The sequence below is a fragment of the Pinus tabuliformis genome, chromosome 2_1 (genome assembly GCF_031772625.1).
Source record: "Pinus tabuliformis cultivar Carrire ecotype Pingquan chromosome 2_1, CPIR1, whole genome shotgun sequence".
NCBI classification, from domain to species: domain Eukaryota; kingdom Viridiplantae; phylum Streptophyta; class Pinopsida; order Pinales; family Pinaceae; genus Pinus; species Pinus tabuliformis.
In genome coordinates this window covers 739,514,465-739,530,231 of record NC_142299.1, presented here as the reverse complement: position 1 = coordinate 739,530,231, position 15,767 = coordinate 739,514,465, and the positions used below count along the sequence as shown (strand labels likewise).

General features: G+C 39.9%; 1 protein-coding gene across 4 annotated transcripts in view; it reads left to right on the top strand.

The window, feature by feature from the left end:
- LOC149202706 (varicose-related protein-like) overlaps positions 1-15,767 on the top strand; it is a 385,050-nt gene that overhangs the window by 48,755 nt on the left and 320,528 nt on the right. For 2 of the 4 annotated variants that reach the window (XM_089403224.1, XM_089403226.1), the window contains exon 2: positions 8,277-8,785. The exons of 1 other annotated variant lie outside the window; for it this stretch is intronic. In XM_089403224.1, coding sequence (XP_089259350.1) covers positions 8,498-8,785 — 288 coding nt within the window. In that variant the 5' untranslated portion in view covers positions 8,277-8,497. Of the gene's footprint in view, positions 1-8,276; positions 8,786-15,767 lie in introns of those variants that run through there. One more of the 4 variants, XM_089403227.1, reaches the window with a different exon arrangement.

Genomic DNA, 15,767 nt, shown 5'->3' with positions numbered 1-15,767 from the left:
TGCTCATGGTCATATGGTGGGAGGTGAAGTCATGTTGAGTTACATCTTGTTGGTATAGTGGTGACAAAGAGATGGTGTTAATTTTTGGATGGACATAAAGTATCGTGGGTAGGTTTGGCAGTTGACCATATGACTTTCCCTTAAGATGCAAGATTGTCTAACGTGTAGATAATGCATACTTGGTATGTAGAATCCCTAAGATGATTGAGTAGGTTTTCTATAAATGCAATTATGTCTAGATAAACAACCCATAAACCGAGCATTATAGGAGAGAGAGAAACTATCCCTGAACAAAACTAGCACATATGTATGTTGTTTAGGTGTATTGTGTGCAACTGTGGAATGCAATGTATTGTAACAAAATAGGCAAGCTGGAGACCTAGTAAAGTCCAGTTTGAGTTGAGTTTACCCTAGTTTGGGCTAAGGTTTAGTAAGACATAAAATATGTCTTGTTCTAATCAATGGCAGAAGGATGATTGTGTTAGGATATTCCGACACATAGGATATAGTTAAGATCAACTTGGTCTAGTTTAGAGTTAGGTATAGAGTTAGGTAAAGTGTCTTTCTTTACCGTTGTACATATTGTAACTTACAATCCGACGGTCACGATATATAGTGATCCGACGGTTCACTCTCACCTCGGTATTATCGACACTTGATCCGTGGCTTGACACCCGATTGGTCCATGAGTTCTATTTAAAGCGCATGGAGGGTCATTGTTCGGGTAATCCGTGCATGAGAGAAGCTTATGTAAATTTTCATTCTTTGATTAATAAATTGTCTGTACCCACGTTGGGACAGGCCGTGGACTGTTTCCCTCCTTGCACTCTGAGGGTTTTAACCACGTCAAAAATACTGGTGTATTGATTTGAGATCTGGTTGTGAGCGGTGTCCTTTTGGTATTCTTTCTGAGGAACTTACCCTGTAAATTCCTACATGGTATCGGAGCTATTTGAGGGCCGCGTCCGTTGGTGATCCAAATCTGAAGCCGGTAGAACTGCATGTGGCTGTCGTTTCCTAGATCTGCTGTTTCTGACTGCTTTCGGGCCGAGAGGACTGCTCTGTTGCGTTCGGAGCATCTGTTTCAGTGAGGAACCCCTTTCGTTTCACGCGAAAAGGTTTCCGGTAGCCCTAGCTGCGTCATTTTTCAGATCGGGAGGTATACAGTGTTTTTTTTGCAGTTTACTGTCATTTTCTCTCTGCTTATTTCGGTTTCGGTTTATTTAGCCTTTTTTTTCCCGGATCTATACCTTTCATTTCTGCGTATGCTCTTTGCCCTGCGACTCTGTGCGATCTGGGCAAATCAGAAACAGAAAGAAAGGATTTTTCTCATGCGTATGCTCTTTTCCCTGCACCTTAGTGTGATCTTGGAAAATCAGAAACATTGAGAAAAATATTTAGTTTTTCGGTTAAAAGCTAATTTTGAGATTTTTTTTAAAATTCTAGTTTTTTGGCTAAAGCTAACTTTGAGCCGTAAGGTTCGTTTTTCTTTGCATATTCGTGTTGGGTTTTGTGTTTTGTGTTTTGTAGGGGAAAAGAGCCTTCCCAAGGCAAGCACGCAAATCGAGGCCCCCCCCCCTCTCTCTCTCTCTCTCTCTCTCTCTCTCTCTCTCTCAAATATTTTGTATAGATCAATTGGTTCAAAGACTTTTTAAGAGAGTAGAGGTCTTGGGTTCAAGTCTCCATTTTGTGGGGGCGGATTTTTTCATTCCCGCACATTCGCGCACTTTGCCGGCAACGTCAACAATTTTTTTTCAAAAAGCCATAACTTCTTCATCCGGAAGCCTTTTTCAGAGCCGTTTTTTTTAAAACCGCCTATTTTTTCGAGATCTATCCATTGGACCACTTACTTTCAGCATCTTCAGCTTCAGTTTTTTTTCAAAAAATGGAAAGTCCATGCCAAGTCATTCTTGACAGCACTAACTACTTCCAATGGGTAGCCTACATGGGAGATTTACTTAGAAGTAAAGGTCTCTTCAGAATAGCCACAGACCAAGAGAAGAAACCCAAAGATGAAGACAAGGCCGAAAAATGGGAAAATAGACAAGATCAAGCACGTGGTTTGATAGGAATGTCTGTTTCTCCTGATCTTAGATTCCACATTGCAGAAATTGAAACTCCTCATGAAGCATTAGAAAAACTTGCTAAAGTTTTTGGGATTAAAAATGAAATTAGAGCCCATCAACTTGAGAATGAGTTGCTTACTTTGGATCCTAATAATTTTTCTTGCATTGAAGATTTCTTGTCCAAATTCAAGACCCTTAGATATCTCTTGGAAGGTGTTAAAGTTAAGAAAGAAGATGGTAACCTTATTTATTCCATCCTTACTAAGTTGGGACCAGCCTACTCTGTATTTGTTTCCACTTTCCATTCTACAAGGGAAGCTTTCATTTGTCAAGGCAAAGACTACAAACCCCCTTCCTTTGACTCCTTTTGTGATTCCTTAATAAGAGAACAAGAAAAACTCTTACACCTTGGTCTTCTTAATCTTGGAAACTCTTCCTCGAAAGCGTTAGCCGCCCAGCAGCAACCAAATTCAAAGAATCCTAAGAAGTCTTATCCTCAAAGGAATGGTCCTAAACCAACTCAGCCTCAAGATGAAAGATCATTTCAGCAAAATGACAAGACCAATAAAAACAAATGGAAGAAGACTGACAGACATTGTAACTTTTGTAATCGAGATGGCCACTTAGAATCTAAATGCTTTAAGAAGATGGAAGCCTTGGAAGCCGCAATGAAGAAACATAACATCCATGTGGAGCCTACTTCAACTTCAACTTCCGGAATGGCACTTTCTGCATGTCGTTGTCAATCATCTCAGTCTGGTTATGCATTAAATGTATCTTCTTCTTCTTCTCATTCTCATGAGTGGCTCATTGATTCTGGAGCCTCTTATCACATGGCCAAAAACCAAGCCATGTTTTCTTCTTTAAATGATTGTAACACCAAAAAAATATATGTTGGTGATGATAGATCTCTTAATGTTGTAGGGACTGGAACTGTTCATCTAGACAATGGTCAGTTTAATGATGTATTATGTGTTCCAACCTTATCCTGCAACCTTCTATCTGTCTATCAGATAACTCATTCAGGTGAAGGTAAAATTGTTGAATTTTCACCTCATGATGTTGTAATCAAGGATCTAAAAGATCCTAAACAGATTCTAGCTACTGGTCTTGCTGATGATTCCACAAGGTTGTATAAGTTTCACAACTTTGGGTCATCAAATCTTCCCTCAGTATTTGTTGCTCATAATGATGAAGTGAGCAAACTTTGGCATGAGCGATTTGGTCACTTAAACTATCGCTCCCTTCAGCATCTATGTAAAGAAAATATGGTGACAGGTCTTCCTATGGTATCTTGCAGAGATGGTGTTTGTTCCGGATGTGTACTCGGAAAACATCATCGGGACAGTTTTGACAAACGTGCCTCTTGGCACGCCTCAGCCCCTTTACAGCTTGTGCACAGTGATTTATGTGGTCCTCTTCCTGTTGCTTCATTCTCTGGCTGCAAGTACTTCTTAACTTTCATTGATGATTTCTCCAGACGCACTTGGGTATACTTCTTAAAACTCAAGAGCGAAGTATTTAACACTTTTTTGGCCTTCAAAGCCTTTGTTGAAAAACAATCTGGACATCAAATTCTTAAGCTAAGAACTGATAATGGTGGAGAATATGTTAAAAACACATTCATCAACTTTTGCACCGAAAATGGAATTCAAATGCAACATACTGTTCCATACACTCCACAACAAAATGGTGTAGCTGAAAGGAAAAATCGCACCTTAAAGGAAATGGCTAATTGTATGCTGCAATCTAAAGGACTCAGTCTTAGTTTTTGGGCCGAAGCAATTAATTGTGCAAATTATATAATCAATCGCACTCCTACTAAGGTTCTAGAGAATATCACTCCAGAAGAAGCTTGGAGTTCCATTAAACCAGATGTAAGTCACTTTCGTGTGTTTGGAAGTGAAGCATGGGCCCATATTCCAGATGAAAAGCATAAAGCTTTAGAACCTAAGAGTGAGAAATGTACTTTTGTTGGATATTCTGAAGATGTAAAAGGTTATAGACTTATTCCATTTAAGTCCAAAAATGTTATCATTAGAAGAGATGTAAAATTTGATGAAAATAAATCGGCCTGCGAGCCTAGTCCGGCGGATGTGCCACCTCTTCCTATCTCTTCTACTTTTGAAAACATTTCTTCTTCAGATGATGAAAGTGAGGATGACAATCCTCCCCCACCTTCTCAGGATCCTCAACTTCCAAGATGGGTCCGTGCTACTCGAGATGCAGCAGGTGATCTTGCCGGTGATCCTACAGATCAGCGACGTACACGTTCTCAGTTTGAAAGAGCCTCTTCTTTACTGGCTCAAGCTCCAGTAAATCATGATCCTGACACTTTTGCAGAAGCTTCAGGCCATCCACATTGGGAAGCAGCTATGAATGAAGAATATCATTCATTGATGACAAATGATACATGGGATCTTGTTCCTCTACCAAAGGGACGAAAACTTGTTAGATGTAAATGGGTTTACAGAACCAAGTATGGACCAGATGGGAAAATTGATAAACATAAAGCTCGTCTTGTTGCTAAGGGCTTTTCACAGGTTGAAGGCATTGACTACACTGAAACCTTCTCCCCTGTTGCCAAAATGAACTCTATCCGCCTTGTTCTTTCCCTTGCTGCCTCTTTAAAATGGGAAGTCCATCAAATGGATGTTAAATCTGCCTTCTTGCATGGGGACTTGCAGGAAGAAATCTATATGGAACAACCCATTGGCTTCATACAAACAGACTCCAGCCTTGTGTGTCGACTTAAGAAATCCCTTTATGGTCTCAAGCAAGCTCCTCGGGCTTGGTATGCCAAAATGGATAGCTTTCTTTTAGAATCTGGCTTTTCTAGGTGTCATTCTGACAATACTGTCTACACCAAGAAAGTGGGTGACTCTCTTATCATCCTTGTTCTTTATGTTGATGATCTTATCCTTACTGGTAGTGATCCCAACCTTATAAACCATGTGAAGTCTAGCCTTAAAAAGAAATTTGAAATGACAGACTTAGGACACTTACACTATTTTCTCGGTCTTCAAGTCTTGCAATCCAAGGAGGGTATTTCCCTTTCCCAGTCCAAGTATGCTTGTGATATTCTTCGTCATTTTCACATGGAAGACTGTAAGCCAGCCCCTTCTCCCTTTCAGTCTGGAGTCAAACTTTCAGTCTCTTGTACTTCTCCTGAAGTTGATGCTACCTTATACCGTCAACTTGTAGGAAAACTCTTGTATTTAACCCATACTCGTCCTGATCTTTCCTTTGCTGTTGGCCTTGTTGCTCGTTTTATGCAAAACCCCCGTGAAAGTCATTGGAAAGCAGCCAAAAGAATACTTCGTTATGTTCGAGGTACAGTACAGTTTGGGATTCATTACAGTGCCAAAGCAGCTCCTCTGTTAGTTGGTTTCACTGATTCTGATTGGGCTGGTGACCCTGATGATCGGAAGTCTACTGCCGGTTATGTCTTCACTCTTGGTTCAGGACCTATTACATGGGCTTGTAAGAAACAGGCTGCCATTTCTCTTTCGTCAGCAGAAGCAGAGTATCGTGGTGCCGTGGAAGCTAGTAAGGAAGCCTTGTGGCTTCGTCAGATCCTATCAGAGTTTGGCTTTGAGCAGCAGCATCCAACCACACTTTGGTGTGATAATCAAAGTGCCATTCAGCTATGCAAAGATCCAGTCCAGCATCAGCGCAGCAAACACATTGAACTACACATGCACTTCATCAGAAAACTCATTCATGACCATGTTCTTGAAGTGCAATATTGTCCAACAGATGATCAGGTTGCAGACATCTTCACAAAGGCTCTCACAGAGGCGAAGTTCACTAAACTTCGATATATGCTTGGAGTTCAGGAAGTTGTCACTAAGGGGGGATAGGCTCTAGTGCCTCCTTCCTTCTCCTATTGTGTCATATTTGTAAATCCTTCAATCCTATCCCAAGTTGTTCTTAAGGGGGGATGTTAGGATATTCCGACACATAGGATATAGTTAAGATCAACTTGGTCTAGTTTAGAGTTAGGTATAGAGTTAGGTAAAGTGTCTTTCTTTACCGTTGTACATATTGTAACTTACAATTCGACGGTCACGATATGTAGTGATCCGACGGTTCACTCTCACCTCGGTATTATCGACACTTGATCCGTGGCTTGACACCCGATTGGTCCATGAGTTCTATTTAAAGCGCATGGAGGGTCATTGTTCGGGTAATCCGTGCATGAGAGAAGCTTATGTAAATTTTCATTCTTTGATTAATAAATTGTCTGTACCCACGTTGGGACAGGCCGTGGACTGTTTCCCTCCTTGCACTCTGAGGGTTTTAACCACGTCAAAAATACTGGTGTATTGATTTGAGATCTGGTTGTGAGCGGTGTCCTTTTGGTATTCTTTCTGAGGAACTTACCCTGTAAATTCCTACAGATTGCAGGCATGCAAACTTGTAACCAGGGAAGGCATTAGGAGGCATTGTATTGGGGATTTTGAATTTCACTGCATTCATCTGGATCTCTCCACATTCTCCTCTACTGTGGAGTAGTTGTCTTGAACCTATCCCACATCTATTGTAATGTTCCCTTTTCTGGTGTTCCTCACTGCAAGGTTAGGATGGACTTTCAGGGCTGGGGTAGACAGGTCACAAGTACAAGTTGACTTCATCAACGGACCCAGGGGCTTCAGGAGGTGTTTCATGGGGTTTTGAGGAGTTTTTACGAGGTCAGATGGCATTCGCTTGGTATATTCCATCATCCGCATAGTTTTCCTTTCGTTCTATTGCATTCCGACAACTTTCGAAAAACAAAGTTACTAATGGGCCTGACTCAAATAATTACGCTTGAGGTGGCATTTCAAGAGGAATACTTGTCATAACACCTTAGTGTAATATCTCGTTGGAACCGGAACGAGAAGATCTATAGGATGGGATGGATAGAAATGATTTTCGGGGGCTTGAGGAGGAATAGTGGCCAATTTACCATTTTCCCACATTAAAAAGAATATTTTAATTAAGGGAAATGTGCTAAATTATTAAAATAATAATAAAATAGGAGCTTCTAGAGGGGTTCATCAAATCTATAAAAAGAGGAGGAGGAGGCCATTAGAGGACATCTTGGATTTGATATTTCTTCTTGTATGAGGGGTTGAGAACTCGATTCTCTACTTCCTTGGTAGCCCAAGGACGGAAACCTTCGGGTGATTTAATGAGATTGGGCGAGTACCCATCTCCCCTTGGTGAATTCATCTAGAATTCATAGGAGAGTTTAGAAGTGGCAGTTCAGTTCAGTTTTGGTGGAGGGCCCATGCAGCATTGGAGCAGATCCATGAGGCCAGTTCTATCTCAGCTATATCAGCTATTCTGTTATTGGAGCATGTAAAACCCCAGTTATATATTATAACAAAAGCTGAGAATATATCTGCTCATTGTAGGATTGAATTGCATGCATTCTCTTGTTCTATTTTACATGACAATTTTCTGTTAATCGAATAGTAATTTTATGGTGAAATTTTTGGTTGAGTTAAATTTTTGCAAAATAAGTCAAATATCCCGTTTGGGATATTACATCTATTTTATCTCTTTGTTCAATGTGCATTTTCTCTTTCTGAATGTGAAGATGGGTCGTTGATGGATGTCAGATGATGTAAAAGCTATAAATTGATGTAAATTTTCAAATGAGTGGGATATAAACAAAATTGAAAATAATAATCATGGTGCAATTCTTTCCAACCCTTGTTAATTAAAGAAAAATATCTTAAATGACTTTCAAGTTTTTATTTAGAATTGAAACAGGCAGATTGGCATTGTGCTCCTTAAATAGCATTAGGAACAAAGATTTCAAGAATTACAAATCACAAGGTAAAATTGATGTATAAAAGATGAAAATCCCAATGAAACATTACGTTTCACATTAAGACAATTAGAAGAATAACATCAATGGTTTAAATAGTTGTCATAGCTGTTTCACATGCTGAACTAGATGCCACATAACCAGTTTATATCATTTTATTTGTTCAAAATATTGTTTGTGTGTTATATAGAGCGTTTCAACATGAGAAGCAAATGCTTGGAACATACTAAAAAATGAACAAATTGGGTAGCAAGAAAAAATTGAATACACTAAAATGCTTTTGTCTCGCATATCAAATTGGGTAGCAAGAAGTTGAATGCATAGAAATGTTTTGTTTCACATACTTTTCATATTCATACACTGATATTTAGGCGTCTATGTTTCTGCAGGTATGGTAGTGGGATAAATCTAGCTAGGAGACCCAACATCATAAAACATTATTTGAGGCTTCCTTGTACATATGGTCCTTTTATTTTGAGATTTAAATCCTGTTTATTTTTTAAATTAGTTAGTGAAAACTAATGACTAAGGTTTGCAGCCTCAGTCAAATAGATTTTCCTTGAGTTTCACACATTCTTTACAAGCATCAGGCAGTTATCTGAAGGCACCAATGCAATGTGAAACCTCTGAAATGATGCCAGGCAGCAAGAGTCCTAAAGGTTGTTATCTTTCAGGAGAGCATGTGGTTTATGATGTGAATGACTGGATTCCAATAGAAGTCCATTCTGAATTGGTAGTCTTTCCAAGCACATTCTTTGGAAATCAAGATACATATTTAAAGGTTGGAAGTCAAATCTCGGCAAATAAGCAATATATTGGTTACTGCATTCAATCAGGGACAATTTGTGTATATAACAGGCAGACAAGGCAACAATGCCTTCTTCAAGGCCATCAGCAGGTCTTTCCTCTATTTTCTATCTTTATGATTCAAAACGTAAGCTTTTAAGGTTTTAGTCTTTTATATAGGAAGAATGGACAGAATTACTTGCAGATGTTGTTTTGGAGTCATGCCTGTTAATAAATTGTCAGTCACCCATATGCCACTGGAATTTAAAATTGGCACACATCTCAATTCACATACAGCCTAGTTAATTTTCATTTCAGTCTTAGGTTGATGTTCCACCTAAATTGAGTATTTTCGATGTGTGCATAGCTATGCTGAAATTATGAAAATGTTCTTAGCATTATCAAATTATTTCCAAGGACTAAAAATCTGTGAAACATTTAATTCTCCATTTTAGTGGTTTATATTGAGAAAAAAGAAACTATGGAATCAATAGTAGGCCAAACTTAACTGAATGTCAGGATCGGTCAAAGAAAAGGGAAGTAGATTGACAGCAAATTGCTTTGTTCTGAGTTCACCATTGTAAGTACTGCACATGTGATGCCAATAATTGAAAGGAAAGAATATAGAGTGCTTATCACCTGTGCAGCAACTACCCAGCAAATAAGCAAGGTTAATGAAAATGGTGAAGTCATATTTAAAGCTCCATTTCCCACAAGATGCTAGAATGATGTATCTTCTCAAGCTTTGGAAGAGAGCTGCCTCTGATCCCTATGAACTGGAAGTAGCAAGTAAAACAAGAAATCCTCTGATCCATTGCTACTTCAGTCTGAAGTTTCATTAATCGAGGAACTGAATAGTGAAAGTTTGGCCTGAAGTAGCAAGCAAAACAAATTAATTACTGTCATGATGTTGGAAGATATTGATTCTTGAAGTGTTCTGGGAGAATAACAATAAAAGGGAAGTTGAATAATTTCAAAGAAAATTGAAAGATGATAATCTAATCCAGAAAACAAAGAGAATGCTTACACAAAACTATTTGGCAGTCTATCGAGGTATCAACATCAACGAAGGTAATATTGTGATGGTGCGGATCATTTTGAGGTCAAAAGAAAATATTGGGAAAGATTATTGGTCGATTTAAATTCTGAAAAATGAGTTGAACCTGCAACTATAAATATAATTATCTCAGACAATTGTCCTTTGTGCCTAATACAATGCACATCCGTCATGAAAAATGATATTTATAATATGCATCAAACCACCAAGTTTCAGTTGAAAATACAGGCTTGGTGTTTTGCAACCTTCTATCTCTATGGAGTGGAAGACATAATTTCACTTAAAAATCATTGATATTTGAATTACTCAATTGAAAATTTTAGGGATTTGTTGGAATTATGAAATAATATAAACAAACTCTTGGATCAGTTATTTGCAAAAGCAATATGCAAGTTGAGTTTTGGCATCTGTCTTAGTGTAACTAAGGGTTGTGATTCATTATTGACGCCAACCAACTGCCGTTTATGTTAGTTTTTGTAGCATTGGATGTGTTCTAGCCTTGAAGTTTTGTGGAGAGGCTAGAATACAGGAGATCTCCAAAACCGAGAAATCTTTTCTGGAAATTCCACCTAGAAATGAATTAATTAGATTATTAGCCAGTTTTTAAATATTCCCTAAGTCTAAACTTAGGGAATATGGTTAATTAATCATAATTAATTAAGTCATGGTGTGAATGTTCTAGAAACTCACACGGATCAACTTCAAGTTAATCCTAGCCATCGATTAAGATTTAATCTTCGCTGTTGCAGTCCCAGTAGAGGATTATAAGAAGTTGATGGGCACTTGGAGAAGACGCTTGAGGAGTTCGATTTCACTGGCAGATCGATTTCCAGAGTAGTAGCAGTCAGTTGTCGGAGAAAGAGTCAGAGAGATCAAAGCAGTGTGAGGAGCAGGGATAGTGATCCGGTGGAAGTATTTTCCAGATCTAGAGAGGCAGCAGTAAGAGGGCCGAATTATCCCAGAGAGGCGGCGCTGATGGACAATACAGTTGCTTCAGCTAGGCAGTTCGATTTGGAGGAAGGAAAAATCGTTCTTAGTTCTAGAGGTCGGGCAGAAGTCCCAGAGGGCCGGAGAGATGATTTCCTCAGCATCCAAAGGCAGAATGACTTCATCAGAGCCCAGTTCGAGGCAAGTTGTCCAGCCAGCTACGCAGAGCAGCACAAATGCTGACACAGAGCTTCAAGAGGTCGAGTTTTGAGAGGCAGAGCTGTGCCAGAAATTGCTTGTGGGAGAAGGGTAATTTCCTTCAGTATTTTGCCCATATTTTCTTGCTGTTTGGATTGCCAATTGAGCATCCATAGATGTACTCAGATTTCACTGCTGCACCGGTTTTCCCAAGTTGGGTTTTTCTGATGACATTGGTCCAAAAATAATTGCGTTATTTTATGTGTGCTAGAATTTCTTCCAGCGTTTATTTTTCCGTAGTTTTGTTTGTATAGGTTGCAGTGTGAGTTATTCAGTATTTGCTGTAGGAAACAATAAATAAATTGTTAAATTAAAATAACAATTAGGAGAATAATTTCCAGCTGCTGCAATAGGAGTTGGCATGTCGAATTTTCACATGGTTTAGAGTGCAATTGATCAACTAGAGAGCTCAGTAGTGAAAAAAGGAGTTTCGCTGTTCAGTGTGGGCAGCAGATCGAAACCCTAGAGGCAGCGCAATCACTTTGCCAAGACGCCAAGTATCTTGAGGAGATTCGATTTTTCTGAGTGGGACAAAAAAATTTGATCTCTCCAGATCGAAGGATTCCAGAGGCAGAGGGAGTAGCCTAGTGTTTTCGCATAACATATCTCTAGCTAAACGCAATAGTTTTGTAGTAGTTTGCTAGAGCAGAGCTATCTTCAGGTGGAAGAAGAGCACACACTTCTAGTCTCAAGAAGTTCGATTTCCCTTGCAGATCAACAATCGTTGTGAATAGAGTTTCTCACTCCAGAAGGGAGTGCGAATAGCCTAACAGCGGTTGAGCAGAAGGGAAGAGGAGATTTTTGACATTCGTTGAGATGGCCACTACTCAACTTCGAGATTAGGACAAGTTGGATGGAGCTTCCAACTGTGACATCTGGAAGGCAAGGATGTCCTTCCTTCTAGATGAATATGGCTTGAAGACATATATTGATGCAGTGGTAGCTGTTCCTCAGGATGCAAATCAGCTGCAGGCTAAGTCACATGACACGAGGACACGAGACAGGGAGGACACGTAAATACGAGTATTCAATACGAAATGTAGCAACTTGGAAACAGGACACGAGGGACACGTTTTATATATATTTAATAAATAAAAATATATATATATATATATACCGAAATATAGTTTTTTATCCATATTAAATTGCAGGCTGCAGCTTATCTAATCAAATTAAAATATAATTACTTCAAAGTTCACATTTCGTGGGCTTAAGTCGAGGAAGTTGTTCCAGATGATGTTGGGCTTATACAAGAGCTATCCTCTTTTCAGAAGTGTCTTTGCATGAGTATGTGGAGAATAATGATAAGAAATTGGTATAAATCTGCCTTAAATCCTAAGTATCTCTCACACTTTGGGGTAGTAAATAATTATACATTGGAAATGATTCCTCTTGCAAGTTAAATGGATTGGTTAGTCAATGAATTAATACTAGTATAGGAAGGGATTTGGAGTTTAACTAGCATGACATTTAATAGTATCATGGAATTTCAGTTTGAAAGAGGGCACAACCACAACATATTTCCATATTATTACACTTTGTGATGTGGAGGAACTGTGTAAAGGATCAAAGAAATGCAAGAGTGATGTGGCAAATTAAATGTAGTGTCTGATTAGTGATGAGAACAATAGTTTGAGAGAGTAAGAAATATGATCACGTGCATTCACATAAATACTAGTTGGTTGGTTATAGAAATACCTATGCCAAATGTAAAATTAAAATAAATCACAAATATAAGAAAGAATTAAAGATCAATAGTCATATTAATGGCTCCATGCACTTGTTTATAAATATAATAGTGATTGACCTAGCTATATATCAAAACTTTTTCTTGACTTTCATGGATCATTCTATGCCATATGCAAACTATGATCCTCTCTCCACGCTCAATTTCTAGAATATAGCCCTAGAGGCTACCAAATTCAAATAAACTATGGTATTCACACAAGTATATCACGATATGGATGAAATTCACTGTCGACTATATTATGCTTATCAATTATTAACCTTCTACTTGTATAATAAATAAAAGAGAAATGTCTACTTGTTTGGTCCGAGGAGGGTATCACATTTGCAGCAGGTGGGTGGACAGAAACTGAATGCGTTGCATCCAGTGATTGGACAGAAACTGATTGCATTGGTGCCAGTTGTTGAACAGAAACTGATTGCGTAGTTGCTGATTCAGATATTGTAGGCATTTGTTGAACAGAGACTAAAGGCGTTTCAGCCTGTGGTTGAATAGAAATTGAAGATGTTGCAGCCGGTAATTGAACAGAAACTGAAGGCGTAGCAGCTAATTCAGATGTTGGGCTTATACTCGAGGAAGTTGTTCCAGATGGGCTTTAAACTACACATTTCGTGGGGTACGTATTCAACTGAAGGAAAAACGTTAGGGCAACATTTTCGATCAACTGAATACTCGTTTTCCAAATGAAGGACACGACGAAAACGCTAGAATATGTTTTACAGGAAACGATGAAAAACATTTTTGACGCGTTTTAGGGCCGTTTTCGTGTCTGACACGTTAAATACGGGACACGGGTCCTTGGAGGACGTGTCTTGTGACTTAGGTTGCAGGAGTACATAAAGGAGATGGCGCAGGCGAAGAAGTTGTTCCTAGACGGAGTCCGAGATCACATTGTTTCACACATAACTGGCAAAGGTAATGCTAGAGAGATGTGGGAGACTCTCCACGCTATACCAGGGCACTTTTGAGCAGCGAAAGATGTACTTAGAGGAGAAGTTGAGATGCATCAGGATGCAGAAGGGGGAAAGCATAGACCCTTCCTCACCAGGATTTAGGAGGTCCGAGACCAGTTGTCAGCTGTTGGGGCAACGCCTCAACCCACAGAGTTAGTGCGATTGGCACTAAATAGTGTCTCCGAGGAGTGGTAGGTATTTGTCCAAAGTATTTTGGGCAGAGATACCTTGCCAAGTTGGGACAGGATGTGGGCCGATTTGCAGCAGGAGTTGAGACGAGCTCTATTGAAGAACTCCATCAGTGGCAACAATAGTGGATCGAAGCAGGTGAAGGAGGAGGAGAATGTGGCCCCTGCATTGAGGGGTCCCAGTTAGGGACAGGAGCTAAGAAAGAAAAAGGGACTGTCGAAGGTCAAGTGCTTCAGGTGTGGTGATCTCGGTCGCTACAATACCCATTGTCCTCTCAGGAAGAAGGAAAAGGAGGGGAAGCAGGACGGGTAGGCAACATCAACAAATATCGATAGGCTGTCCTTCAAGCTAGAGGAATAGTTCGCTATGTTTGCTGACATACCTGCAGGAGTGAGGTGGAGTGACTTGGTTTTGTAGCCCAAGAGTGTTATAGATGGGTAGGATCCCTAAGGAGTCCAACTCTTGGATCAGTACCTTGCTGCGAGGGCCCACAATATTTAGTAGCAGGATGGATCAGTGATAGTGCATGCAGTCAGATGCTAGAGTGAGAGTTGCAGAGACTAGTAGCAGTCAGATGCTGGGGAGCGCAGTGCAGAGTTGGCAGCAGTGCAGTTGGCACAATGCAGAGTCAGTAGCAGCGCAGATTCTTCAGTGACAATGCAAATACTAGTAAAAGTTAGAGACTCGGGTAACATATGCATCATACTGATCACAATTGATTCAGTATTTAGGATGCTTCTCAGTTGCAATTGTTGCAGGTGCAACAACAACATATGAGAGGGAGCTGCAGTGTTGGCAACAGGGTTAGCAACAACACAGATGCAACAGATATCAGAGTTGCGCAGTGGTTGGTGGGCCGCAGTAGCCAGACACTAGCAGCGTGACAGGAGATGATGCAGAGACAGGGTGCTACTACAGGATGTGTAGTAGAGCACTAGAACGCATTCCTCGCTAAGAGGGAGTGTTAGTTTTTGTAGCATCAGATGTGTTCTAGCCTTGAAATTTTGTGGAGAGGCTAGAATACAGGATATCTCCAAAACCCATAAATCGTTTCTAGAAATTCCACCTAGAAATGACTTAATTAGATTATTAGCCAGTTTTTAAATATTTCCTAAGTCTAAACTTAGGGAATATGGTTAATTAATCAGAAGTAATTAAGTCAAGGTGTGAATGTTCTAGAAACTCACACGAATCAACTTCAAGTTAATTCTAGCCATCGATTAAGATTTAATCTTGGCTGTTGGAGTCCCAACAGAGGATTATAAGAAGAAGCCGATGGGCACTTGGAGAAGACACTTAAGGAGTTCGATTTCATTGGCTGATCGATTTATAGAGTAGTAGCAGTCAGTTGCCAGAGAGAGAGTTAGAGAGATCGAAGCAGTGTGAGGAGCAGAGACAGTGAGTGGAAATATTTTCCAGATTCGGAGAGACAGCAATAAGAGGGCCAAATTATCCCAGAGAGGCAGTGTTGAGGGACAATGCAGTTGCTTTAGCCAGGCAGTTCGATTTGGAGGAAGGAAAAATCGTTCTCAGTTCTAGAGGTCGGGAAGAAGTCCCAGAGGGTCGGAGAGACGATTTCCTCAGCATCCAGAGGCAAAACGACTTCATCAGAGCCCAGTTCGAGGCAAGTCATCCAGCCAGCTACGCAGAGTAGTGCAGAGGTTGACACAGAGCTTCAGGAGGCCGAGTTTTGATAGGCAGAGCCGTGCCAAAAATTGCTTGTGGGAGAAGGGTAGTTTCCTTCAGTATTTTGCCCATATTTTCTTGCTGTTTGGATTGCCAGTTAAGGATCCATAGATGTACTCAGATTTCATTGCTGCATAATAAAATAAAATCCTCATTGCTGCACCGGTTTTCCCAAGTTGGGTTTTTCCGAGGACATTGGTCCAAAAATAACTGTGTTATTTTATGTGTGTGTGCTAGCATTTCTTCCAGCGTTTATTCTTCCGCAGTTTTATTTGTG